Consider the following 27,241-nt stretch of genomic DNA (forward strand, 5'->3'; position numbering starts at 1 on the left):
GGTCCCTGCTCAGAGGGAGCCTGCTTCTCCCTCTGACTGCCACTCCCCCTGCTTGTGCTCTCTCTCTCTCTCTGTGTCAAATAAATAAATACAATTCTTTAAAAAAAATTTTTTAAATAATCTTTGTGTGAAATAAAAGAAATCTGAATAAATGGAGAGAAATACCATGTTCCTGGATGGAAAGGCTAAAATTTTGCAAAGATGTTAAATCTCAAATTAATCCAAGGGGTTTAATATAATTCTAAATAAAATCCCAGGGCAAGGTTTTTATGTTAAAGTAAAATGTTTCCAAAATCCATTTGGAAGAATAAACAGACAAGAACAGCTCATTTTGTTAGAGAGTGAAAGATGACCTGCTCCACTAGATGAAATATATTTTGAAGCTATAATAATTACATTATTATATAATTTGCCAACTATTATACAGTTTACCAGTGTGGATTTGGCAAACAATCAACAGCAGTTTGATCCAGTGAATGGGTTCCTCCAAAAATGGAATCACATTAGATCTTTGCCGCATCCTATCTCTCAGACCCTTAATTAACATTTTCTACCTTTTCTCCTCCAGTTTATGCACTGATAAAATTCTGCAATTCTTTATGTTTTAAAGAAATTGTTTTCACCTGAGACAATTTCCCATTTCCCCTAGTTGATATGTAGGCTTTGTGCAACATTGGGTCTCGTCTGATGCTTCCAATGGGATAACCTGCTCTTACGAAAGTCTTTTTCACTTGAAAACCTTTTTCTGTATATCAAGAGGCGTTGCATTCACAAAGAGTTGTCAACAGAGTAGAAAAATAATAGAAGGCTGAATGAGATTTAGCAATATCATCCAGATGAAGAAGAAGGTAACATCAGCAAGTTTGGCTTCCCTATTTTCCAACAAGGTCACCGATAACATAAGCAGTTATGATTATAAGAGGTGTCTGGATGGGATAGGGGGAAGAGATATTGTAAATTTGGCAATGGAAGAGAATCTTCTTAAAACATATACAGAGCTTCATCAATGCATACTTCTGAGCTGGACTTAAGATGCCTAATTAGCAGCTTCCATGATGATGGTAACCATCATTAAAGAAGTAAGTATTCTTAAAACTCTTTAAGCCTAACTGCCTCTGTTTCTCATATCAAAGAAGGGGGTAGGAATGGACAAAGAAAGGAAGATGCTGGTTATAGAAGCAAAACAGATTAATCTACATCAGCACAGATATAGTAATACATGATATTCATCTATCAAAAAATTTTAAATGATTTAACTTTGGCTAGTTGGCTACAAGTAGGTTTTATGTTCCTCATTACACTTGATTGTGCTATCATGATCATATATTTCTTTAAAAGTGGAAAGAGAGGAGCTTGGATGGCTCGATCAGTTAAGCATCTGCCTTCAGCTCAGGTCATGATCCCGGAGTCCCAGGATGGAGCCCCATGTCTTGCTTCTCCCTCTCCCTCTGTTCTTCCCCCCACTTGTGCTCTCTCTCCCTCTCAAATGCATAAATAAAATCTTTGAAAAATATAAATAAATAAATAAATAAATAAATAAATAAATAAAAATGGAAAGAAAATATGAATAACTATTATTTTAAGTCACCTCTGCTGCAACTAACTTCTCTAGACCAGCCTTTTCAGGAGGGTTGTTCTCTCACCTGATCTGCATTCCCTAAACACCTGCTTTCTACTCCATTATATAATTCTATTACATATCATATTTTAATTATTTGCTTGAAATCTGTTTCCCCTACTAGCCCTTGAGTTAATTAGGGCAGGGATCATGTCTTACTCCTCTAACACACAGGAGGCTGCACATATTTGCAGGTTGAATGAAAGGATGAATAAACCAACAAAGGCTTATCTTCACTGAAAGCACTGACTAGCAGCTGATTACTAAAAAGCTAAAGACTGGGGGCACCTGGGTGGGTCAGTTGGTTAAGCATCCGACTCGGTTTTTCAGCTCAGGTCATGATCTCAGGGTCGTGGGATCGAGCCCCACACGGGGCTCTACACTCAGCACAGAGTCTAATTGTCCCTCTCCCTCTGCTCCTCCCACACTCACACACCCTCTCTCTCTCAAAAATAAATAAAATCTTTTAAAAAATAAAAAATAAAAAAGCTAAAGCCTAGTATATATCAATTCTAGTAATAAAAGACTAGATAAATTGGAAATGCTCCTGCTGTAGAAAACAGAATATGCTTGAAACAGAACACAAAAACTGCATCTAATGAAAAGCATCACAGAGCTGCACAAGACAAGAATAAACCCCTGGGAGGTCCAAGGAGAGGAATGGAACTCCAGAAGGTCAGCCAGAAATGTCTCTACCCCAGGGACATTTTCAGTTTTAGGGAGGACAGCTAAGGCAGGAGCCAGATGGTTGAGAGGTGAGGGAACAGAAACTGTGACCACCCCGTGTGTGGGGACACCTTACATCACCATCCCATCTCACTTCAAGTACTTCAGGAAACAGTTCACAGGTGCTTGGGGTCACTGAGGGTGGTAAGCAATTCTTTCTCTTGTTTAGGATTCAAAGGTCTCCCCCCTGAAATGGTAGTACAGGCTATACTCTGGAGATCCAAGAAAATGTCAAGCCTTCGTCCTAGACTGCTAATTGTCCCAGATGCCCAGAAGAAGGAAAATAAAATCCTCTCTCTGGGAAAATAACTCCATTCTGTGTAAATTATTCATAAAGATAATTTCTCAAACAAAATATTCAGTAAACCACCAAAAATCGTAAGGGGTCTCTCTAGACAATATGAGAGCCAGGAACCACAGATGCAAGAATCAATAGGAATAGCACTCGAGGGAATTTAGATACAGAGTTGACAGAAGTAGATTGTAAATCTATGTTTACCATGTTCATGGAGATAAAGGCTGATCTTACAAATGTCAACAAGAACCTAGAGGCACTACGTACATGAAAAAAAATTCAATTAAAATAATAGAACTGGAAAGACAGTAACAAAGTAAACATCGAAGGGATGGCTTTAACAGCAGTTTAGATATAGCTGAAGGCAGAATTCATGAATTTCCAGATAGGTCACCAAAATTATCCATAACAAAGCATGCAAAGACACAATTAGGAAACACACAGAATCAGTAAGAAACAGGAGAAACAGGAGTTCCAGGCTGGCTCAGTTGGTGGAGCCTGTGATTCTTGATCTCAGGGTTGTGGGTTCAAGCCCCACACTGGGTGTAGAGATTCCTTAAAATAAAATCTTTAAAAAAAAAAAAAAAAGAAACACAAGAAACAGTGAGAAGGTCTAATATACATTTAATTGGAGTGTCAGAAAAAGAGAGAGAAGGAGGCAGAGTTGATAATTAAGTGGATAGTTTTCAAAACTCAAGATAAACCCAACAAAATACATGTTTACAATACCATAGATAAACAGCAGAAACTTAAAGAAAGCTTGAAAACCTTAAAGGAAGCCAAAATAAAAAGTAATTTTGTCGTTAAAAAAATAACAGGGGCGCCTGGCTTCTCAGTTGGAAGAGCATATGACTGTTGACCTCCGGGTCATGAGTTCAAGCCCCAGGTGGGGTGTAGAGATTACTTAAAAAAATAAATAAACTGGAAAAAAAAAAGGACAGTTAACTTTCTAACACACAAAAGGAAAAAAAGACATTAAAGTATAAAAGAAAATTACTGACAGAGTTCTATCTCCAGATAAAATGAAATAAAGACATTTTCAAAGAAACAAAGTCTAAGAGAATACGCCACCTTTTGATCCACTAAGAAATTCCTAAATATGGTCTTCAAGAGAAAGGAAAATTAGACAAGATGGAACCTCAGAGATGTAGCAAGCAATGAAGATATGTGCAGAAAAAGGCTCATAGCCAGTTTTTGTAAAATCCCCAAACAGGTATAACCCAAATGTCCATCAACAGTAAAAAGGATAAACAAATTGTGTTATAATCATTTGGAATAGTATAAAACAGAGAAAACGAATAATCATCAGATCGTGCCAAAACATAGATGAATCTCACAGACATGAGGTAAATCTGAGCAACAACGCCAAACCAAATATATATATATAATATATATATATATATTATATATATATACTGCACAATTTCTTCAGAAAGGTAAAAGTAAACTATATTATTTGAGGATCCACACTGCAGAGCAAAACTAAAAAGAAAAGCAAGAAATTCAATAACAGGAAAGAGCCCATGGGGGATTTCTGGGTTTCTGGTTATGTTCTTTGTTTGAATCTGTATGGGAACTATTGATTATTCTTTTTATAACAATAAACTAAGCTGTTTATTTACATTTTATGCAAACTTTTGTATTTTTCTTCTATTTCATAACAATTCATTGAAAAAAATTCCAACATCTTCCAAACTCCCCCAAAAACCCTCAGAATGAACTACCAGAGAAGGTATTGAGTTCTTTTTGCAATTAACAAAACTCCCTGATTATAATTTCCCATCAGTTTCATGATGGCTTAAGGGCAGGTATGTTTGCTGTGTGAATGTACATGCGTAAGTGCTTGCACACATGAGTCATACACACCTTGACTTTAAAGATACTGTGACTATTCTCACTTTTCTATTTAGCCTACAATTTATTTCTTTATTATATGCCATTAACAATTTTCCTACAACTTAGGGTTTAAGTACAATTACTAAAAGTCTATATAAAATAGATCTACATTTACCACCTCTGAGTTTCTACAAAATCAAGAATAATTCTCTTCACATGGACTCATACTGACACTTTGAATCATATGGAAGAAAAACCCAGAAAAAAATTAACTCCCTGAAAGTTTTTGTCCTTGAAACAACAAAGCTGGAAAGCCCAATTAGGAATGTCAGGTATGTTTTTAGATATCTTCCTTGGAAAACAACATATATGACAACTAGAATTGTACAAAGGAAAGCAAATAGAACAATTTATTCCAAGAAGCCAAAAGGGCCTCCAGCATCATACCAGAGAGTGGAAATAGAAGAGAAATCCTTTTGCAATGAATTCATAGTAAAATAAAGGGCAAAAAAAAATGGCAGATGCTTGGAATCCTATAAAAATGAGAAAACCAACTTTTATCCACCCGAGGCAGGTGTAGCATGCTAATTATGGCAGGAATTTTTCCATTAGTTTCATTCCAGGTTTCCTTTTATTACCCTATGTTTCTCATTTTTCATAGGTTTTAGCTTATGTAATTCTCCCAGATTATGAGACCCTAATCAGTTTTTGGTTTTCAGTTAGGACAGAAAAAAAAAATCATTCTGTAAATAGAATCCTCCTTCTGGGGTATTTTCAACTGCTAGGACACAAAGGTAGAATTTCATTTTTCTTCCTTTTTCATCATTTCTTTGCAAATCTAAAGTCTTCTGTGATGATTGGCAGAGAGGCAAAGGTTGGGGTCTCCTACTGAAATGGGATGGCTGCCATGAAGAATGAATTCTTTACCTGGAAGGATATCAGAGAGATTCCCACACTCTACTCTTAGGGTTCTCCAGAAATAGACAGGCAGAAGATATTAAATCCCATAGTGGGCAACACCCCAACTCATCTAAGTCAAACTGACGAAATTAATGTAGCTTAATCAGTAGGACCAGGTGGCAGTCACCCAAAAGTTTGAAGGAACTCAAGGATGAAATTGGGAAGCTGTTGGCCAAGATACTGGATCCAATATTACAAACAGTCAGGACCAGCAAACTGGCAGATTGTGAATGTCATTCTGTCCATTAGAAAGGGTCAAGAGAGGACCCAGGGAACCTTAGAAAAGCAAGTGTCTCTTCCGCTTGTCCAGTCGCCAATAAAGAACAGCATCATTAGACACTAAAACGAAAATAAGTCCTAGGGGAAAGACAATATGGTTTCTGAAAAAGGAAAGCATGAGTCACTGATTTATTATTGGTCTCTGAGGCATGTAGATAAAAGGCCAAATGTTGGCACAGTTTAGAGTAAAGACTTTTTTTAAGAGCCAACATGAAATGGGACGTGAGGAGGTAATGGATATGTCCAACCATATGGCTAAGACAAACAATTTCTACACCCTGTCAAAATTCCAACATACTGGCAGGAAGGACACTTTTTAAGATTTGAAAGAGATCAGGCTGTGATGATAAAGGGCATACTACTTCATACTGCAGGTAACAGATTTAAAACACATGACCATTTGATGGCATTGGAAAAAGACCCAAAGTAAGTTCACTTCGGGAAACATTTCACCTAGCATCAAGTGTGAGGCTTTGTACTAAGTAGTGGGACTACAGCAATGAATAAGACCCCTTCTGCCCTCTAGTAGCTCAGTCTGCTATATACATGATTCCAAGAACCATGGAATAGGTTTTGCATTTGGGACTTACGCCCATTTATGACATGTAGGTAACTACTGATTGAATTCAGGTAGTACAACCACAATTATGCAATAATTCATCCCTTGGAGCCACAGTTCACAGAGGAATTAATATATTATGCTATAGGGAGCATAGATCTAAAACAAAGTGCAAATCCTTTGTTAAAATTAATGACAATTTCAGTACCAACACAGAAACCCCAAAACCCAATATTACTGGTCTGCTTGGTGGAGAAAGACATAATGGATTTTGAATATGTTCAACTCTCACATTAATTATTATATCCCTTTACCTCATGGAGAAGGAAAGCAGACATGAAAACAGTGTTTGTCATGACATAACACCACGTGAGGGTTTTTTTTGTTTGTTTGTTTTTGATGTGATGCACACATATATACAGGCATATGCACACATTTCCAAAAGCCTCCTGAGAAGAAAGTCAGCTTTGGTTTATTACAATTTAAAAAAAAAACAAAAACAAAAACAAGAATTTAAAAAGGAAAGGGCTATTTACCAATCATGAATTTGATGAATTCTGCCAGTCTTATGCAATCTCAACCTTGCTGAAAAGTCTAAAACTTCTCTCTATTCATGCAAGAACATCCAAGACACAGAGAATAATTTTGGCAGCATCAAGCACAGGAGATTGATGCCTCTCCAACAAGTGAAATCCTTCTTTTTTCTAATCAGTTTTAAACACCTACCTTCCCCTTTTTCTGCCACATTATCTAGGAGGCTGTCATTCCACAGAAACTTATAATACCAGTGTACAGGGGAAGTGTGAGTGTTCTCTGGCATGAAAAAAAAAAAAAAGAATTTCTTTGATGATCAGATTGTTCAGTATTTTCAAACCACCCAGTAGCACTTCCATAGGAACTCCATGAAGAAAAATAAGAGCTAAAAAAGAAATCCTCACAAAAGCAGGCACAGTGTGTTCTATTTTCTCTGATAAATCTACTTTCCCTTCTTCTTTTCTTGCACAATTTTTTTAATGGCATACAGTAATTGTCATTTGCAATATCAGTTACCACTCAGAAGAAAAATATAAATGGGGCTGAAAACTCTCTGCCTTCTCCCGGGGGACCATACTGAGAGATGATATTATGCTCCCTTTTCTCGTTTTCACTTTGCATTACAGGACCTGGCCCATAGTATACCTTCGGTGAATGTGTTGAATGAATTCCCTATCCTCCTTCCTGCTACTCCTTCTCCTAAAGAATAACTGGGACTACATTCTGATCCTCCTCTAGAATGAAGAAAAGAATTGCAAGCTTATTGGCCTCACATTTGAAACCTAGCCGAGTCGCATGTCAATACCTCTGTCTAAAGAAGATCCCTCAGAAGGAGTTATGTCAATAGATTAAATTAGAAGGAAAGTGTTTATGTGTGTGTCTGTAAATGTGGGTGTACAGATGTCTTGCCTACTAAATTGACAAAGCTAAAAACTCCTGTGATATCAAAGATTTAACACACATACATACTCTGCTAGGGAGAAGGTAAACAGTATTTGAAGATTTACTTATTTACGTATGAGAGGGAGGAAGAGGGTGAGCAGGGAGAGGGGCAGAGGGAGAGGGAGAGAGAAAATCCCAAGCAGACTCCCCACTGAGCATGGAGCCCACCTTGAGGCTCAATCTCACGACCCTGAGATCATGACCTGAGCTGAAATCAAGAGTCAGACTCTTAACCCACTGAGTCACCCAGGCACCCCATGGAAGAGGTATTTTACAAGGAAAATTAGGAATTAAGTATAAGCATCATGAAAGATGATCATAGCTCTTCTATGTCTAGGAATTTATTATAAGGAAAGAATATAGGATATACATGAAGATTCAGCCTCAAACATCGCAGCCAAATCTCTAATGGTCAAACATTAAAACAACCTAATTGAGTGCTTGCTTCGGCAGCACATATCCTAAAACAACCTGATGGGTCAGCAATAACAAGATGGTAAAGTTAATTATAATATGTCAAAATGACAGACTACAACACAGCTAATAAAAATGTACAGAATGGGACACCTGAGTGGCTCAGTCAGTTAAGCGTCTGCCTTCAGCTCAGATCATGATCCCGGAGTCCTGGGATGGAGCCCCAGATTGGGCTCCTTGCTCAGTGGGGAGCCTGCTTCTCCCTCTCCCACTCCCCCCGCTTGTGTTCCTTCTCTCTGACAAATAAACAAATAAAATCTTCTTTAAAAAATGTATAGAATGCATATTAGCTAAACAAAAAGCATTTGGGTGAACAAAAAGAACATGCCAAAAGCAAAATATGTTATATTTTTTTTAGATTAGGTATGTGCACATGTATACGCTTAAATGTATATGTGCAGAAGAAAATGCGTAAGAGGGCATCTTCAAGTATCGTATCCTGTCACTTTTTTTTCATTTTTCTCCATATCTGAATTTTCTGATTCATCTATGATGCATCTGAACGGACATAATAAAAAAAATCCACAAGATCAACATAGTCTTTCTAAAAAAAAAAAATCGTTCAGTGAAATTGTTCAACAAAACTGGAAGTGCCTATGAGTTAATATCAGGTGATAATGGTAGGTAGAAATGGAGAGGAAAAAATCTTTACTCAAAAAGGCATCTGATTAGCATGTTTCTCATTCTCATATATCTGTCAGTTTTTTTTTTAACTAAAAAGTTCCACTAAAAATCAAAAAGCCAATATTGAGATTTTCCCCATCTATGCAACTGATTCTTAGGATATATTGCCTTTTCTTTTAGATCAAAGCATCAAAATTGTCTTTGATCCAAAACAGCCATGTAGTGCCAGCATTTACATCTGAAGTCAACCTATTTATAATCACAGTTTGTTTTTTTAATGTCTGATTTTCTTTTTGTCCCTATGATGCATAGACGGTCAGTGATAGTACAACTCTGAGAGGAGCAGCTCGGCTTGGTTTTGGAAGTAGTCTTCTTTACTAACACAGGGCATTCAAAATGCAAACACCACAGCTGGTCAATCAGGAAAACAGCATTGTGAATGTCAGGGCTTTGAGGGTACAAATTAGGGAATTAGTTTTTCCCCTAACAGAAGTATACTCACTAAGTAATTTGCCTTCTTTTAACTAGAGTTATCCCCTTCCATTAACTGGAGAAGTAAGTCCAAATTAAAACCGCTATTCATCAATTACCACTGGAGGCACGCTCAAGGCTTGTGTTAGAACCACGGCAATAAAACTCATCAATTGCAATTTTCATCATTGTTATCTCAGAGCTCTCAAAAGGAATAATTTGGGAGAGGGGAGAAACTGGGAACTGCTAGTAATTGCTGACATGATGGCAAATATTTCTGAGGCTTTTTCATTCATTTAAGCATTAAATTTTTCAGTGAATTTTAATTTTGTCTTTGTTCAGTGAATCCTTGCTAGGCACTGCGGATACAGCGGCATATATGATGGCATAGTCCCTATCTTCAAACAGCTTATGTTCTAGAAAGAAGAGAAGTTAATACACGGGAAATCATAATTACAAATCTTGATGTGCACTTAACAGGAAGGGCACGGGGTCTGAGAAAGAATAATGGGGAGATGCCAGTCCAGCTGGAGAGTCTGGGATCTCTTCCTTAAGGAGGTGACATTTCGGCTTCAACACAAAGGGTGACAGTCATGCACACTCCTCATAATACTCAACCCTCAAAGAGTATTTCATTAGTGACATTCTTTCCTGATGTTCCTCCTATCTCCCTGGCCGTTCCGACCTCAGCTTTCATAGACTCTGAAGCTCCTCAGGACTAAGTTCTATACCGGCTTTTCTTCTCACTCCCGAGGTCCTCCCAAGGCAATCCATTCCACTTCAGGGACCTTGGAGAACATCTACGTGTCAACCACTCCCAATATACTTTTCCAGCCCAGACCCCTTTTCCTAGCTCTGGATCTACATGTCAACTGCTTTCACTTGAAAACTTCATAGGAACCCCAAATTTAATGTAGCCAATGCTAAAATCAAGATATTTCACTCTCAAATCTTCTCCTCCTCCAGCAATTTCCATCTGCCCACATAGGAACATTCACTCAGTTGCCATATCAATAAGCAGATAGTCTGGGGCGCCTGGGTGGTTCAGTCGTTGAGCGTCTGCCTTCAGCTCAGGTCATGATCCCAGGGTCCTGGGTTCAAGCCCTGCATCGGGCTCCCTGCTCGGCAGGAGGCCTGCTTCTCCCTCTCTCACTCCCCCTGCTTGTGTTCCCTCTCTCACTGTGTGTCTGTCTCTGTCAAATAAATAAAATCTTTAAAAAAAAAATAAGCAGATAGTCAACTATGACACTTGCTTCTTCCTCATCTCCCACATATAACTGGTAATTCAGCCCTATCCAGTGGAGTGGTAAAGTAGATCTTGAATTTCATCACATTCTTCCAACTCCCCTGCCATCAACTCTTGCTTGGATACTGCAAGCTTCTTCTTATTCTTGCATCCATTCTTGTCCACCTCCAATTCTTTGTCTTAAATGAAAATCTTTTCAGATTACTCCTTGGTTTTAAAATTCTTTCTTTGTTCTGAAGATCAAGTCTAAAATCATTAAAATGGTGGAAGACTCTGCATGTTCTATCCACTACCTTGTCTCATGTCAGTCTTAGTATTATTCTCTGTGCTTCAGCTACAATGGACTTTTTTCAGTTCCTAAAATCAAAAGGATCTTCCTGGGGCACCTGGGTGTCTGAGTCAATGAAGCATCTGACTTTGGCTCAGGTCATCATCTCAGGGTCCTGGGATTGAACCCCATGTCGGGCTCTGCACTCATCGGAGAGTCTGCTTGTCCCTCTGCCCCTCCCCCCCCGGTTCAGTTGCTCTCTCTCTCTCAAATAAATAAAATCTTTAAAAATATTAAAAATAAAACAAAATGAAAAGGACCTTCCTTTCTTAAAAACTGTGTATGTTCTGTTTCTTCCACCCGAAACATCCCAGGTCCCCCTGCTATGTATTCTCTGGGTACCACACTCTGTTCTGTATCAGATAGGAGTACATTTGGCCGCAAGAGACAGATTACCCAAGGGAAGTGGTTTCAGCAATAATAACATTTAATGACCCCCATACCACAAAATGTTTGCAAGTCATCACTTCCAGGATTCGTGAAACATTTCAAAATTGTTATTCAAGACCACCACTTGTCCCCTTTCTGCTCTGCCATTCTGTGCACGTTCACCTTTTGATTTAGGGGCATCATCTTATGGTTGCTAGGTGGCTATCAGAGCTCCATGTATCATGCTCTGAATCAACAGCATTCAAGACAGAAGTAAGGGAGAGGATGCTCTCCTCTTATGTGTATCACCCCTAGCTGCAAGTAAAACCTTTCTCAAGAGCCTCCTCACATTTCCTCTATAATGTACTGAACACAACTGTCATATGGTGGTTCCCAGTGCAAGGGAGCCTGGTTAGATGGGTATCGGGAGGGAGAAGGGAAGGAGGTTGGAATGGCTATAGAACACATGATCAACAGCATCTAACACATCCTCGGACCACTTATCAAAATAATAAAGAATTAAATAGGAACATTTTGTTCATTGTCTCCTCTGTAAGATTATGAGCTCTTTGACTACTGGGAATGTTTCTCTTTCATAAGCCCAGAATTAGCACAGCACCTGGCCTACACAGGAAGTCAGTTAGTGTTGCTTGAATGATGAATGAATGAGTATGAAAGAGAACAGAGGCAGAAAATAGGTACAAAAGAGACAGAAGATGGCCAATGCAAAACTTCTTAAGCTGATTGTCATATCTCATCTCTCATGGTTCAGTCTCCATTCCAGTTAATTTAAAAATAATCTTTTATTTAAAAAAAATGGTAAAAGTGTTCAATCCTTTGCACAATGCATGCAATTTTCCTAACTTCTTAATTCCTGCCATGTGAGTTGACATGGGTGTTGTTTTTATTGAGATCCAGGAATAAATTCTTTTAAAAAATAAAATAAAATTATCAGCCCTGTAATAGAGTTAGATGATCTAGAAAATTTTGAGTTGCCTCAAGTACATAAATGCAAATCAACTCTTGGCTAAATCACTCAAATATCATTTGACAAGAAAAACGTATAAGAGCTAGAACATTATTATAAAGAGTAGTCATAAAATTTGGGGTCTGAATTTTCTACTTCTGAGAGCATCACACCAACAGATAAGGATGTCATTCAGATCAGCTGACTGAGGAGAAGGCAGATGTAGAAAGTCTGGCACATAAGGGATGCTTGACATATTTTTGTTCTTATATCTAGAGCAAGGGAAAACCTTGGTCTATTCCTAACTCCATCATGTCCTAAATATGTAAGTACGGGTAACCTGAGGATGTTCCTTGGTTCACAATGATACAGTAATCTTAAACTACCTTTCCGTTATAAAATGAAGTCATAACTTAAGAAGTTAAATGCAAAAAAGTGAAATGGAATTGAATATAGCCAACAATAGCCAACCTCATAAAATATTAGGAAATCAATTCATATTTCTGAAAGTGTCTCTATCTCTAAGTGTAGAATCTGTTCATAGTTTCTGATGGATCCTGAAGGGGAGGAAGAATTTTTTTTTTGTCCTAGGTTCCTCTAGCTAGACTAAGAATTAAATTTACATGAAGACAGATTAACAGGAAAAACAAAACAAAACAAGTTTTATGATGCGCACATGGAGGCCAAATAATGAGATTGAGACTCAAACAAATGACCACGGCTGTTTTTATACATTTCAGACAGTGAGACAATAAATTTGTGAGGAACGGACAGGATAAAGAAAACAGATGTTTGGGAGTTTTAATTAGTAAGGAATTCTAAGCAGATTTTGGGCTGAGGTAGTGGATTAGTAAAAAAGTAACAGGTTTGTTTCTACAGGTTTCTTGGCCTTAAAGTTGCCGTCTCTGGTGGTAAGATGTCTTCTTACTTCTTACTACGGGGAGGGTACCTTTCATAAGGGAGATTTGTTTCTTGCTTTCAGGAGGACAGAGGGGGCCCCAGTGTTCTTGCACTGGCTAATTCCCAAGTACCTTCCATTCAAAATAATCAATATGCCATTGGGATACAGTTTGGGAGGCCTGCCCTTGGCCCCTACCGTATTCTGTTTGGACATCTCAAAACACAAAGGGCTCTGACATACAAATGTCACAATTCATTTTTAAAGAGAGTTGTAAATATCTGCACATGCAAGACTAGGTTTTAATTTTAAATATGGCTTTCATTTGAAATAAAATTCCTCAAAAAGAGAAAATGACTTTAGCATTGGCAAAGGGAGTCCCCTAAGAAAAAAATGTAAACAGATGGCTGAGAAAGATCACCCACATGCTGCACACATATCTTGAGGAGGCATTTCTAAGAATGAAGTGGCACTTCCCAGCCTGGGCCACTTCCCACAAGAATCCTTATTTTACCCAGAAAAAAATACATGGGGTTTATACCTGTGGCCAGGAGAAACTCAGCAACTCCTTCCCACTTGCCCCACCATGATCCAGACATGTTTCCAAACTCCCCGCAATGTTCCCAAAGAAGGTAATAAATCCATGTTCGGTGATCAGCCCTGAACTAACATCTTCCTGTATAAATGCACTGTTAAGCCCTAGCTAAGCATATTAGGCATTCAATTTAATGTATGACACACATCTGTTCCACTTTCTCAGCAAGCAGAAGTTTCAAGATAACTTAAATCCCAGACTTAATCAAGGAGAACAAAATCTTGGCAATGTTTAAAACTGAGCTTTAAAATATAATCCAAATGAGGGCAAGAGAGACCATTTTGCTATAACTAATGAGATTATGTAAATACCGAAATCTAATCCACAGAATCACCTGAGCAGAAACACTAGATTTTTTTTTTTTTTATCTGAGTCTGTTTATTTTTCCTTTCCATGCCACCAACATTTACCAAAGACCTTCATCTATATCGGTCCCAAAGCACCAAAATGTAAGCAAAAATGAGTCCTCTGCAAACTAGTTTAACCCCCTTCGAAGCCCAAAGGCCAGAAGAGGAAAACTCACAGATTTGTCTTTTACCAGGAGAGCGCTGCACTGAATTCCAGCCATCAGCATCTTGTGGGGGTTCCAGGCCACGGAGTCAGCTCTGTTATGCAAAAGAAAAAGGACAAGGGAGGGAGGGAACTTAATGTGCTTCTACTGGAGGAAAGAATACTTTCATTAGCAGCATAAGTATTCAAGTTCTCAATGGGATTGCTGGTTTGAGTCCTTTGGGGGAGCTTGGAGTTTTCAAGGAAAACAGTTACTTTGTCTCTGTGTTTTCACCGTGTCACTTAAGTGTGCAAGATCCAGAGAGGTTCCCTCGCCTAAAAAAGAGGTGCTGGGCCCCCAAACAACATTTACCTGTGGATGCCCTGCAGAAGCCTGCGGTACTTCCTCGACATCAAAGCTGAGCCACCCCAAGAAGCCTGTTGAGATATTTACATAATCACAACAATGTTATTTCAATGTTATTTGTTGGCCAGTCCACTGACATAGAAAACTCTGAGTGACAACCTTGATGTGCCTTACTCCATACTTTGTTTTAAGCAGATGTTAAGCAATGTACACACCAAACACTTTTGCTCACTGGCTCTCCCTCCGGCAAGGAGAGCCTCATCACAGTAAATGGCCACCCGTGGACCCCTAGGATTTAAATTCACACATCATAAAGAAATTGGTATATTTACCTGTTGGCTTGTGTGTGGACAAAGAAGTGATTTAAAAGACACAGTCTATGCCTTCTCTAATCTAGAATCTAAAAGAGAAAATCTCCTTTGTTTTTACTTTGCAGTATCATTATTGAAGCATAGCTGCTATGCAGTGTTATATATTAGTTTCAAGTGTACGACATAGTAATTTGACACTTCTATACATCACTGCGTGCTCAGCAAGATAAGTGTAGTCACCATCTGTCACCATACATCGTTATTACAATATTATTGACAACTTTCCTTATGCTGTACTTCTCATCTCTGTGATTTCTTTATTTTATAACAGGAATTTTGTGCCTCTTCATCCCCGTCACCTATTTCACCCGCCCCTCAACCCACCTGTGTGGCAACCACCAGTTTGTTCTCCATATTGAAGAGTAAAGTAGACAATATGCTTGGCAATGCCGGCTGGTGTTCTCCCAGACACAACGTACAAATGCTGATAGTGAGGCATGGGCTGAGGGCTGACCTTTGGAATAATAAATGCGGCTCGTGCTTGACAGGGTGGATAGAGGGGTACACAGGAACTCATGGCCAACGAGAAAGGGCCTAGGTGGATCCTATTAATTCGATCTTTTCAGCCAAACAGCTTTCAGAAGGCTTTGCCCATCAAAAATCTAAGAGTGAGAGAAAGGAAGCCCAGGACTTTGGGAAGATGTACACTGGAGACTTACACATTATGAACAAAGGACAAGATGGCTGAAAGTAGGAAATGGAAGGAAGCCCCACAGTCAGGAAGTCTGGAGGGAATAGAGGGGGATCAATGTGACTAATAAGGAAGTCAGTCTGGTCCTTGCAATTGAGCAGACTTCTAAGTTTTAATCTGTAGGGTGAGGAAGGGTGATGGCTGTGAGGCAATTTGAGGGGACCAGCTGGGGCTCTGTTGAATGCCTCCATGGTTATCGAAACCACACAGTGTTGCCTTGGGAATGGAGTCATTATTACCTCAAACTTTTAGTGGAAAAATTAAGGTTCAGAGGTGGGAGGTGACTTGTCCGAGGTCTCACAGGCATTAAGTATTAGATTTGGGAGCCAAAGCCCATTCCTGCTTCAGGATAACATCATAGCTTAGGTCCCCGTGGTAGAATACAGCGTGGAGAGCTGAGGGTGATGGAAGGAGGTGAGCTCAGGAGCCTCGCACACCACACTCACACACCTTCCCTTCTCCTGCACCGCCTTGTGCCTCCTATTCCTCCCCCCAAAAATAAACAAATGCTCCCAATCCTAGTGCATGGAAGTTTTAAAATCACATCAACTCTTTCGAGGCATTAGCTCCCTGGTTTAGAGGGGCTTGGCAGGGTCAGGAACAGCTCCTCCACAGACTTGGTCCTCAAAAGAGCTGACGGGAGAAGAACCACAGCCCTGAGGGCAGTGCCCTACTTCTATTTGCTTCACTTTCTGAATTCCTAGCCCTCAAACTTGCAAAAACAGCAAACCAATTACCTAAATGTTGAAGCAGCAAGGTTTTTCACCTCAGGGGGTGGGCTGTCATTTAGGGAGCTAGACCTACCTGTTGGGCACCACACTTACCATGTTACTTAACATTTTTCTCTTTAATTCATTTATGAGTTAAGAAATTAATAGTAAGACCAATCCACACAGGGAAGTGGAGGCAAGGGTGGAACTGAGATCTGGCAGCTTCTAAAGCCCCTGACTTTAAATACAGTGTTTCCTACCTCCCCTGGGACTTGGAACGAAGAGTGGGTGGGACACGTGAGGACGCTCTGCTGGGAGCACCAAGTTTTGCAGCAGCCACAGCCTCTGCCTCAGAGAAGAGCCAGACCAGCCAGAACTTTCTAGTCTGAGGCAGAGGCTGAAGTAACATTTGCCCTCCTGGAGAAAGAGAAAACTAAAGTTTTCCTTATGCTGTTGTGTAAAGAAGCATTGTAATTAACCAAACATAAGACACTATCCAATGTTAAGATTCTCCATTTTTTGTGTACCACAAAGAAAGAAAAAAAAAGTAACATCAACATACCAACTTCAGCTCCGTAAAAATGTAAACAAAACCAGTGCATCTTAGAATGAATAAAATATGTTACATGTGCAGGGCAACTCGATTTTATGAAACGCCCAGGAGGATCAGCAACCATAATTACAGTTAGAAAAAGATAAAGTAGATGCCAGTTTTAATATTTTAAAGGATTTTTAAAATATTTTCTAGAAAATTTCAAACAGGCCAAGGTAACTACTGCAATTTTGTTGATTTTTATCTTTAAGGTTAATAAACTACACATGGTGTATGAAGTTTCTTCAAGATAAGCTACGTGCTCCTTTATCAAATTTTATCAACAGATTCAGTATTATTAGAATAGCGATATAATGTAATATTACCTTATATCCAGCCTGTCACATTAAAGCATGAGTGAATATTGTCTCAATGTGAGAGTTAATTTCTTTACCAGGTCAGATAAACTGTTGTCCAATTCTGTCTACTACTACCAGATGCCTACTATGTGTAAATCGAATAATTTGTGTGGCTTAAACATTTCCTCATAAAAGGGTTTCCTTCAAAAATCCCACCTCCATTTTTTTTTTTTAGAAAATCTAAGGAGGTTTTCATTCATACTTCTAAGGCACAATTCTCTCTGAGCCTCTCTTAAGTCTCTTAATCTCACTCCCAATTTAGAAATTGCTGTACTTGCAATGCTTTGCATAAACTATACAATCCATATTTGATGTTCCTTTTATGAGAATGGAATTTTTAAGTACAACTGCTGATAGACTTGATTTTCCCCCCTTATTTCCACAGTCACAAGGTACTCACTTCATATGATCTTTTAGGACATAATGTATTATTATGCTCCGAAGTCTATAAAAATCAATAAAAGTTGAAATGTGAACAGATACAAATGCTACAATCCCATGTAAAGTCACAAATAATCTACCTGAAGGACTGCCACTGGCACCACTAACAGAGCCCGTAACTTGAGTGAGCTTTATATCATGGCTGCTTTTACCGAGAATCAGCATATGCTTAATGAAAGCCTTGAGCTGCTGAAAACTTCTCTCTGTAACGAAGACACTTTACTTTGAAAGCCTAAGATCATACAAACTATAAAAGTATGTGTGGGTATATCCCCCAAGTGCTGTTACCTTCCGTTCAAAAAGTCAAAAATAGTGTTCTTTCTTTTTCTGCTAAGTAGGCTATGAATCATTCACTTACCAGAAGAAAGTTCCCTATAGTGTCATCAGCAAGTTCAACTGTCCCTTCTATTGGATTGAATCCAACTAATTAGCTCCTAGTTTTACAAAAAAAAAAAAAAAAAAAAAAAGAAAAGAAAAAGAAAGAAAAGAAAAAAGAAAACCCAAAAAGCTCAACAAGCATTCATAACTGTCTGAATCCAGATTTTTAACCCTGGATGAGTAGAATTTAAAGAGTTACCTTTAATTAAGAAAAAAATTTATTATGAACAACCCCAGGACTTACAAAATTAGAAAAAAAAAGCCAATTCTTTAAGTCAAAAAATTATGAAGAATGTAAGTTATCCCAATCCCTCTCAAATAATTGTCTACGGTGGATCCAGATAAAACCTGCTTTGATGATAGCATGCAATTATTAATGCAGCTGATTGCATTTTCCGGCTCATTGGAATCATGTAATCTCAGAGCTAGAAGATACTTTACAGACCACATCAGCCACTTCCCTCTTTATAAATGAAACCAAAGCCCAAACAACGAAGGTTGCAATGAAGAAGAGGCCGATTGGAGCCCAAAGTCAAAGTCTCTTGATTTTGTAGTTCAATGTGTCCCTCATCCCATGCTGCCTCGGTGACAGCAGATGCAAGGGACCAAAGAGAATGGTTCATGGGAGAAGAGGAAATAAAATGGACTCTGGAAAACAAAACCAAAATTTACATCAAGTCTTGGCATCTTCTTCTCTATTACCTTATGGAAAAGGGCAGATTTATTGCCCTTAACTAGAAATACAGACTTAAATAAAAGTAGCTGGGGACCTCACGTCTAGTTTCTGAGAACACAAAAGGTTTCCCACCAAAGCTGCAAATAGACTAGAAAGTTAACCCGACGCGCACATACAAATGCACTTACGTCCACATGAAGCCAGAGGCCATGCCTCTCACAGATGTCTGCTATTTCATCCAGAGGATCAAAGGCTCCCAACACAGTTGTACCAGATGTGGCACAGACGAGAAACGGAGCTGCTCCCTGTGAGGAGGACCCACACACAAGAACCGTCACCATCACCACTAAGTCTGTCCTGTAGTAGGTTGGTAAACATAATGGTTATGCAGACAAAAATTTATCTGGTTCCCTTGGAGGTAACCATTTAGACACAGCGTTTTTCAGCTTCTCTACAATATGGCCCCTTGTCCTTTGAAAGAGGTCAAGGAAACCGAGACTATGCTATGACAACAAGAGTCTTTTGTCCCAACTCCACATGCACCTTTAACTGTTTTGACTCTCATTTACTTTCTGAAGTGTTTTCTGTTCTTTAGATTTCCCACATACAAAGTGAGTAACCTCCACTGCAATTGCAAAATGGCCTTCTGTGTGATTCCTACCTCCTTTTGGGGGTGATTCAGTGGGGCCCAAATGCCAGCATTGTTACATCTCCACAAAATAAAAACAAAGATGATTGGAAAATAAACAGCTCGAGGTGCAAACCACAGAGGTCTGTCTGCCTGTCTCCTTATCAAGTAAGTGCAGTTACAAAACAAAAAGAGTGATCAGGTACAAATTGGCAACAAACGGGGATAGTGTAACCTCATCAGGATACACTCTCCAAAATGGGTGCCCCAACAGAGAAATCCATTAGAATGTTCTAGAAAAGAGAACCTGCATCACTCCTACCATGGCTCTGCCTCTTCATACAGCTGATGGCTGCACCTTATAGAGTGAAGAGGTGCCAGAGGGCAACAGAGGTGGCGGGGGGAGAAGGGAGACTGTGGGAACACACACAGAGATGGATGGTAATTCCGGCCAAGCTAGCCAAACACCCTGGCCCCATAAGGAACTTTATAACAGCCAAGTAGAGAGAAGAGCGTGAGGCTGTTTCCTCACAGATTTGCCCCAGCATGTCAGCAAAGATGTACTGCTCACTGTGGAAGTGCCCTGGAGGGACAATTTGCAGACAAAGGTAGGGGTTGAGGAAGGGATGAGAGCCCTAACACTAGAGCACTTGAGGACTAAGGGACAAGAACGCTCCCTGCCTATGAAAGTCATTTTACCTCCATTTAGGATGGAGTCATTTTGTTCTCTCGGTTTTATCTTAAAGCTCAGTTGTTCTTGCAATATATTTTTATGTCCCATTTAATGTCAGGAGTTATTCTTTTTGAACCAGACTCCTTCCAATTTAGCTGACCTTTGACAGAAAGAAGTTATTTCTCAATAGAAAGTGGGGCAGAGCAATGACACTTGGGCCACATCTTTATATCGAGATGCAAAGGAAACAAAGTGATGGTACCCAATGAATCCATTTGCCCTCTGGGGAGACGGTTGTGACATATGGAATCCAGTCCACAGGAAACTGTTAGAGCAGGGCCAGTGGGTGATGGAGCCCCTGGGGAAACCACCTGCTTTGGGAATTCTTCCCTCTGCTCAACTACCCCCAGATTACATCTTTATCATGTCAGTGACCGAAATAAAATGAGACCAGATTTACATCAATCATTAAAAGGAAGAGAAAAAGTAATTTCCTAAAAACATGGAAGGTGTCTTTAATGTTTGGAGTGTTCCTCATAAACTATGTGACACCCTGGCAGTTGTGAGAAAATACTTTTGCAAGCTATTATAGCCTATTAATGAGTTTTCCTCACCTTTTTAACAATCTAGCTATAAATATCAGGCCCCAGACATCAAACTTTTGCAATCTGGATTTAACCTTCCAACTTTCTTTTTTTTCTTTCTTGTATCTGCTGCTATTAATGAGAAAATTCAGTGGAAACAGTATTGATTGTGTGCTGCTGATGAACTGTATTCCCTAAGAAAGTTTGTCATGTGAAACACTCATACACAAAAAATACTTTCAAATATTCAGTGGTTATACAAGTCTGATCTTTTCATGAGAACTTTAGAACCTCTGATGCTTCTGTGGTTTTCACCATCTTTGGAATGGCGTCAAGTAAAGGTCACTGCTCAACAGATTTGTAATGGATTGTGGTGGGCCAGGGAACTGAATCCCAGCAGGAAAAAAAAAAAAATTGATGTACCATCCCCACATCTGTAACAATATGATCTCAAAGCTTGACACAAAAGAGCTAGGCCTAAAGCTATTGAAAAAAAAAAAAGTAAATAAACTAATCACCAGGTATTATCTCAGAATGGATACAAGGTTTGTCCTTGGTGAATCCAGGCTCAAGTTTTAACTAACTTGAAAGAAAACTGAGGAGACATACCAACTCTCACTCCATGGCCCTACTTTTGAATGTGCCTAAAGCAATTTTCACTTTTTCAAAACTTCTCTTTTCAAGTTCTCAACTTCAGGATATGTCAGTTTCATGTACTTTCATTGCCAAAACAAACAAAAATTTGAACAATGAAAATAACAATGACTAGGGGCGCCTGGGTGGCTCAGATGGTTAAGCATCTGCCTTCGGCTCAGGTCATGATCCCAGGGTCCTGGGATCGAGTCCCACATTGGGCTCCCTGCTAGGCGGGGAGCCTGCTTCTCCCTCTGCCTCTGCCTCTCTCTCTCTCTGTCTGACTCTCATGAATAAATAAATAAAACATTTAAAAAAATATTAAAAAAAAAGAAAATAACAATGACTGCCGTGGAATGAAACCCATCAAATATGCTAGATTATTCCTAATGATTCTAAAAAAGAAAAATCATTTTGGCTGTCTTTAGGAGATGCGAGGCAACTAACTCACTATTCTGAAAACTGGTACACAAGGGGGAAGAATCAATCATTTATCCTGCCCTGGTTGTGCAAACGGTTTCCTTAGGGAAACCAAAGAAGAATGAGGGAAGGTTTTCCTTCCTGGTGGTAAGCCTACTGAATGAAGGAGGAACGAGAGAACAAATAAGAACATCACCCAATGAAATAATGGGTCTAGACAGTAATCATCAATGGCAGCAAAAATCATGAGGTGAGAGGCTGATGCGGAGCTCTGTAATAGATGCACCCAGAATACAAGAACCCACCGATCAATGTTAGCACGAAAAGAGACGGGAGATGTGTCCTGATTGAAGGACAAAATGCCACCTGTGAAGCCTTCCTGGTAAAATTTCCAATCTGAATCCCACTGAGTCTCAAGATCCCACTGCCAAATTACAGGAAATATAGAGAACAGATAGGTTGTACAGGGGAGGAAGCACTTAGATTCTCAAATTCTTGACATAATCTATAAGATCCACAAAACTCTTGTGGAAAACTCTACAAGATAAAGGACTTGGTTTCTTCAACAGATCAATTGCAGGGAGAGAGAAAAAAGGAGGAGGGAGAAGCTACAGATTAGAAAAGATTTGTGTGATGAATCAACCAAATGCGACATATGGACCTTGAATCCTTATTCAAACAAGCCAGCTATTAAAAAAAATGCAAGAGGAAAAATTTTAATATAGAATGAAAATTTGCTGATACTAAGAATTTATTTCTTGTAATGGTGTGTGGTTTTTTTCTTTTAATAAAGAGAGAGTACATACCTTTTTACAGATATACTGAACTATTTATAGATCAAATGGTATGATGTGTGAGATTTGCTTCAAACTAATTTAGTGGCGGTGGGAGAGGATGGGGTACAGAGAAAAGAGAGCAGAAGCAGAACAGGGCAGAAGCTCACAGTTGTTGAAGTTGCATGATGGGTATATAGAGGCTCGTTAGATTAGTTTTTATGTATTTGAAATTTTCCATAATGAAAAGTTTACAAATCAAGAAGGAAAGAAAGAGAGGAAAAGAGAGGGGGGAGAGAGGAAGGAAGGAATCATATGAACCCCACAGAAATCACAGTCAGTATTTCCACACACACCCTCACCCCACCAAGAAGCATTGATGACATAAACAAAGTTCTCTTTGATAGGAACTTCTGTAGAAGATAAAACTAGAAAAAAAAAAAAGATAAAATTAGAACACACTATCCGTGGTTCACAGCAGAACAAACAGGTTGTAATACAGAATTTTACCCAAGAGTGAATGAAATCTGATAATCTGTCTCACCAGACAGGTTTCAAGTCCTCTTGTTATTGGAATGTTAAAAAAAAAAAGAGAGAGGGAGATAAATATAGAACTAAGGACACACAACTGAAGCCAGTACACCTGTAATAAAGGCAGAATTTTTAAGTAGAGGGGCACCTGGGTGGCTCAGTCGTTAAGCGTCTGCCTTCAGCTCAGGTCATGATCCCGGGGTACTGGGATCGAGCCCTGCATTGGGCTCCCTGCTCCGCGGGAAGCCTGCTTCTCCCTCTCCCACTCCCCCTGCTTGTGTTCCCTCTCTTGCTGTGTCTCTCTCTGTCAAGTAAATAAATAAAATCTTTAAAAGAAGAAAAGAATTTTTAAGTACAGAATTTCAAACCAAATACAGTGAACTAGCATGCTCTGGTGACAAGGTGATTTTTATGAAAAACTTAAAAATAAAATAACAGAAATGTATTAAAACAAAAAGCAAAAATAAAAGAGCCTATCTTTCTTAGAGTGTGGAATCCTATAAGGAGAGATACACCTCGGGGCGCCTGGGTGGCTCAGTCGATAAGTGTCTGCCTTCCTCTCAGGTCATGATCCCAGGGTCCTGGAATCGAGCCCCATGTCAGGCTCTGTGCTCAGTGGAGAGCCTGCTTCTCCCTCTGCCCCTCCCCCTGGAAGAGACAAAAGAGCACACTCTTTTCTCTCTCTCTCTCTCTCTCACTGTCTCTCTCAAATAAATAAATAAAATCTTTAAACAAAAAAAAAAAAAAAAGGGAGAGAGAGAGAGAGATACTTCTATCCCAGCTCAAAACAAGGCTTTTCAGTTGTCAGCAGCCTTAGCGTTTTCGCACCCAACTCTGTTGCTACCTACTGGAAACTTGTGGGGGAACAGTTTGAAGCTCCGAGAGCAGTGACAGTTGTGGTGGGATGGGAGGAAGCAGTGAAGCAGGTGCACCTAATCCAGCGGGCTTTTGGTCCAAGAAGCAAGATGGCTGCCACCAAGGCAACGGCACACCACAAACGTGTCAGGGCCCAGCCTTGGCTGGAGTATAGCAGGTGAGTAGGGCAAGGCCTTGCCATCCCAGCAATGGCCATGCCAACTTTAATATATTGTGGCAGCGAAGGAAGAGCAGACATTCTGCCAGACCTGACCTACTAGACACAGACCCAAGACAGGGTGATGGTTCCTGTGATGGGCTTTGGGTGGAAGCAACCTGGAGCACAGACTGATCAAGAAATCGAAATCATTCTGAAGGCAACCCAGAGACAATTGGCCTGGCCTCCAGAACTTCAGCCCGTAGTTAGGTAGGAGAGTGGATGCAGGGGCCCTGCTGGAGAGGCTGGGCTCATCTTTTAAGGCTAATTCTAGGCAAGAATCGGGAATATGGTGACGTCAGCATTTTAATAGGCTCCAGCCACCCGGGAATGAGAACATCTGAGAAACTGCACAGAACATGGAGAGCCAAGCACCTGGAAATAGAACATCTGTAAATGAGTTTCCCTATTTTAATTCTAACAAGCTTTCTTCTCTCTCCCACACACACAAACGATTCTGGCTGTTTGCATTCCCTCCCTCATACCCAGACGCGTGCCTACATTTTCCTCCCCCTCTCACCTCTTCGCTGGCTTGCCAGATTTGCCTCTCCAGCTCCGCAGGTATCATCTTACCTCTAGGAGACACAGATTTGAGGCACTCAGGTATGTTTAGTCATGAACAAACATTGGTACTGCTTTTTAAAAAGCATGAATTCTCCCCTCCGCCCACCAGGCTTCCGGATCCTGTCCCCATTACCTTCCATCTGTTTCCACAAAGCAAACATTCTCTGTACCAATCCCAAGAAAGGAGGCTGCTTTCTTCATAGAGTAATGACACTAAATTAAAAGGGACAAGGGGGAAAAAGAAAACATGAATACACAGCATGAAAAAAACCATTGCTTATTATCTGAAGTCATATGGCTGAGCCCAATCTTTGGAACATTATTGCATAAAAGAAAAAGAAAGTAATAATTCAAACGAGCTCCTTAATATAGCGGTTGAAAACACTGACTTTGGTTGGGGTCAGAGAAACCAGGGTATAGTTTCAAGTTTTCCCAGTTACAGCTATGTAGTCTTGAGAACATAATGCACACTCTCCAAGCCTCAATTTGCTAATTTCAGGTGGGTGTGTCAGTGCCTAATTCATCTGCTTTTCATAGAACTCAATGGGTTAGTATATGTAAAGGGTTTAGCACAGAGCCTGGTCTAAGGAACAAACTTGGTCACCGGAAGTTGTTGTTTTTCCCTGACATTCAGAGAAGTTTCTCTTGATGCTACTAATAATACTCAACATTAATGGAAACGGAATCTAGTCCACTGCTGACTCAAAACTCTCTGAGTAGGGAGCGAGACTCTGTTTCAAAAATTGAAATCGCAAACCACAGAAGAATTTAATTATTTTCAAGAGCAAACAATGGGTTATAAATGCTGATCATACACTTGACCAATCTCATTTAATATTGAATATAAGATTGGAATTAGACACAGAGGAATGTGGCTAAAATCGTAATAACAAAAGTAATAAAAATTTATGGACACCTTACTTTATGCAGCCCTGGCATGAATAGGAGGCTAACAGAGGCTCTAGAATTAGGTCTGGTCTAGTTCTTACTGGAAATGGTAATATATGCCTTAGATTGTTGGGCCTTTTCTTCCCTACTACATAAAGCCTATAAAATAATTAGCATTCAAACATTGGAGATGTCACTCTTTATACATTAGTGGGGACAGGTGGTCAATTAATTTTCTCATGCCAGAAAAATGAAGGTGCTAAAGGACATTATTGTACCAAAAACCTTAGTAATTTAATTTGTAGGTATGAATACATTAAAAGAGTAGTCATGCCTTCACACTTAACTTGATATATTCCCTCAAATGTGGTAATTTTTTTTTCTTCTTTTGTCAAGAGAGTTTTATTGGAAGCTCTTTTTTTTTTTCAACTCTGGAAAAATAAATGCAGAAGTAACACCACCAGGAAAAATGAAACCATTCCACATAATTAATTTCCAGGTATCAAATAGGACACGGCCAAATGCCTGCAGGATGCACTCATTTCAAGTTGTTAAAAGAACATACACATATTGAGCAGTAAGAATGTACATGAAAATGTAATTAATTCTCTACTTGCTTTTTTTTTTTTCTCTTGCTACATCAGCCCACCGTAGCCAAGGTGAATTATTTGTCACCAGAGACTTGGATTCTAGCAACCAACTATTGATCTCATGGTGATAAAGAGTAGCCTATTCCACTGGCATTTGCCAATAAGGAAAATCACATTACTTTGCCCTAAAAAACAGCAGAGTGTCCCCAACCAATGGGTCTGCTGAATTAAAAAACTGGTAATCTGATGAAGAGCAGCTTTATTTAGCTACCTGAGGGCAAAGTAGAACCCAATGTCAATCTCAAATGGATAGGGACAGATAAAAAAAAATGTCTGCAAAACTGAAGTCTAAACATCTAAAGGCATCAGAGGAGGAAAAGAGCCCTGGAAGAGACAAAAAAAGAAAAAGAAAAGAAAGAAAGAAGGCAATGCTTCAGATGTGCTGAGTAGTTGCAAGGAAAGGAAAAACCTAGAAGGCCGGAGTTCAGAAGTAGCTACTGCCTTTAGAAACAAATGATATTTGCTCCCCTCTCTGGCAAAAGGTAAGTCAGTCATTCGTTCTAAGACCCAATCTCCCCTCGAGGTTTCATTTGTCTATGGAAGATGCAAAAATCTCAGGGGGCATTTATTCCTGTAACGATGAAACAGCAAGTGCCCCTATGAAAGACAGAAGTGCACTGACATTTTCCTTTCTGGTTCCTGCAAGGATTTTTTCTTTGACCTTGGGTTTTCCATGGAACCACGTCTTTCCCCCTCACATAGATTGTGTGCTGGGCACTTGGACTCCTTCTAGGGCTGACCAGTCTGATGCTCAAATGAGCTCCAGGTGGTGGGGAAACCGGGGTCTGCAAATGTCCTCTGTTGCGGAATGATGAAAAGGAACGTAGTACAGGGACCTCTCCAAGAGCACACAGCTGGTTCAATTCCCAAAGCAGAGTCAGAATTCAGATGGGCTATTCTATGCTCCGCCTGAGGTCCTAAGAAGCACCTGCTCACTGAGGGAGAATGCCTGCACTAGCATCCAAACTCCAGTCAGACTCTCCTAGAGAGAAGAGCCACCAAGACGGTGAGTGAATGAGGTATGTGAGGA

General features: G+C 39.6%; 1 protein-coding gene across 1 annotated transcript in view; it reads right to left on the reverse strand.

Annotated features, from left to right (window-relative positions):
• GADL1 (GAD like acidic amino acid decarboxylase 1) overlaps positions 1-27,241 on the reverse strand; it is a 138,456-nt gene that overhangs the window by 94,344 nt on the left and 16,871 nt on the right. Inside the window, exons 6-10 of the mRNA XM_028107179.2 lie at positions 24,807-24,886; positions 24,630-24,684; positions 18,984-19,100; positions 14,584-14,648; positions 14,245-14,326 (exon numbers count right to left, since the gene is read on the reverse strand). Of these exons, the coding sequence (XP_027962980.1) occupies positions 14,245-14,326; positions 14,584-14,648; positions 18,984-19,100; positions 24,630-24,684; positions 24,807-24,886 (399 nt within the window). The remainder of the gene's footprint in view (positions 1-14,244; positions 14,327-14,583; positions 14,649-18,983; positions 19,101-24,629; positions 24,685-24,806; positions 24,887-27,241) is intronic.

Source organism: Eumetopias jubatus, unplaced genomic scaffold (genome assembly GCF_037043125.1).
Source record: "Eumetopias jubatus isolate StellerSeaLion01/CBP00866 unplaced genomic scaffold, mEumJub1_p1.0 scaffold_1, whole genome shotgun sequence".
NCBI lineage: Eukaryota > Metazoa > Chordata > Mammalia > Carnivora > Otariidae > Eumetopias > Eumetopias jubatus.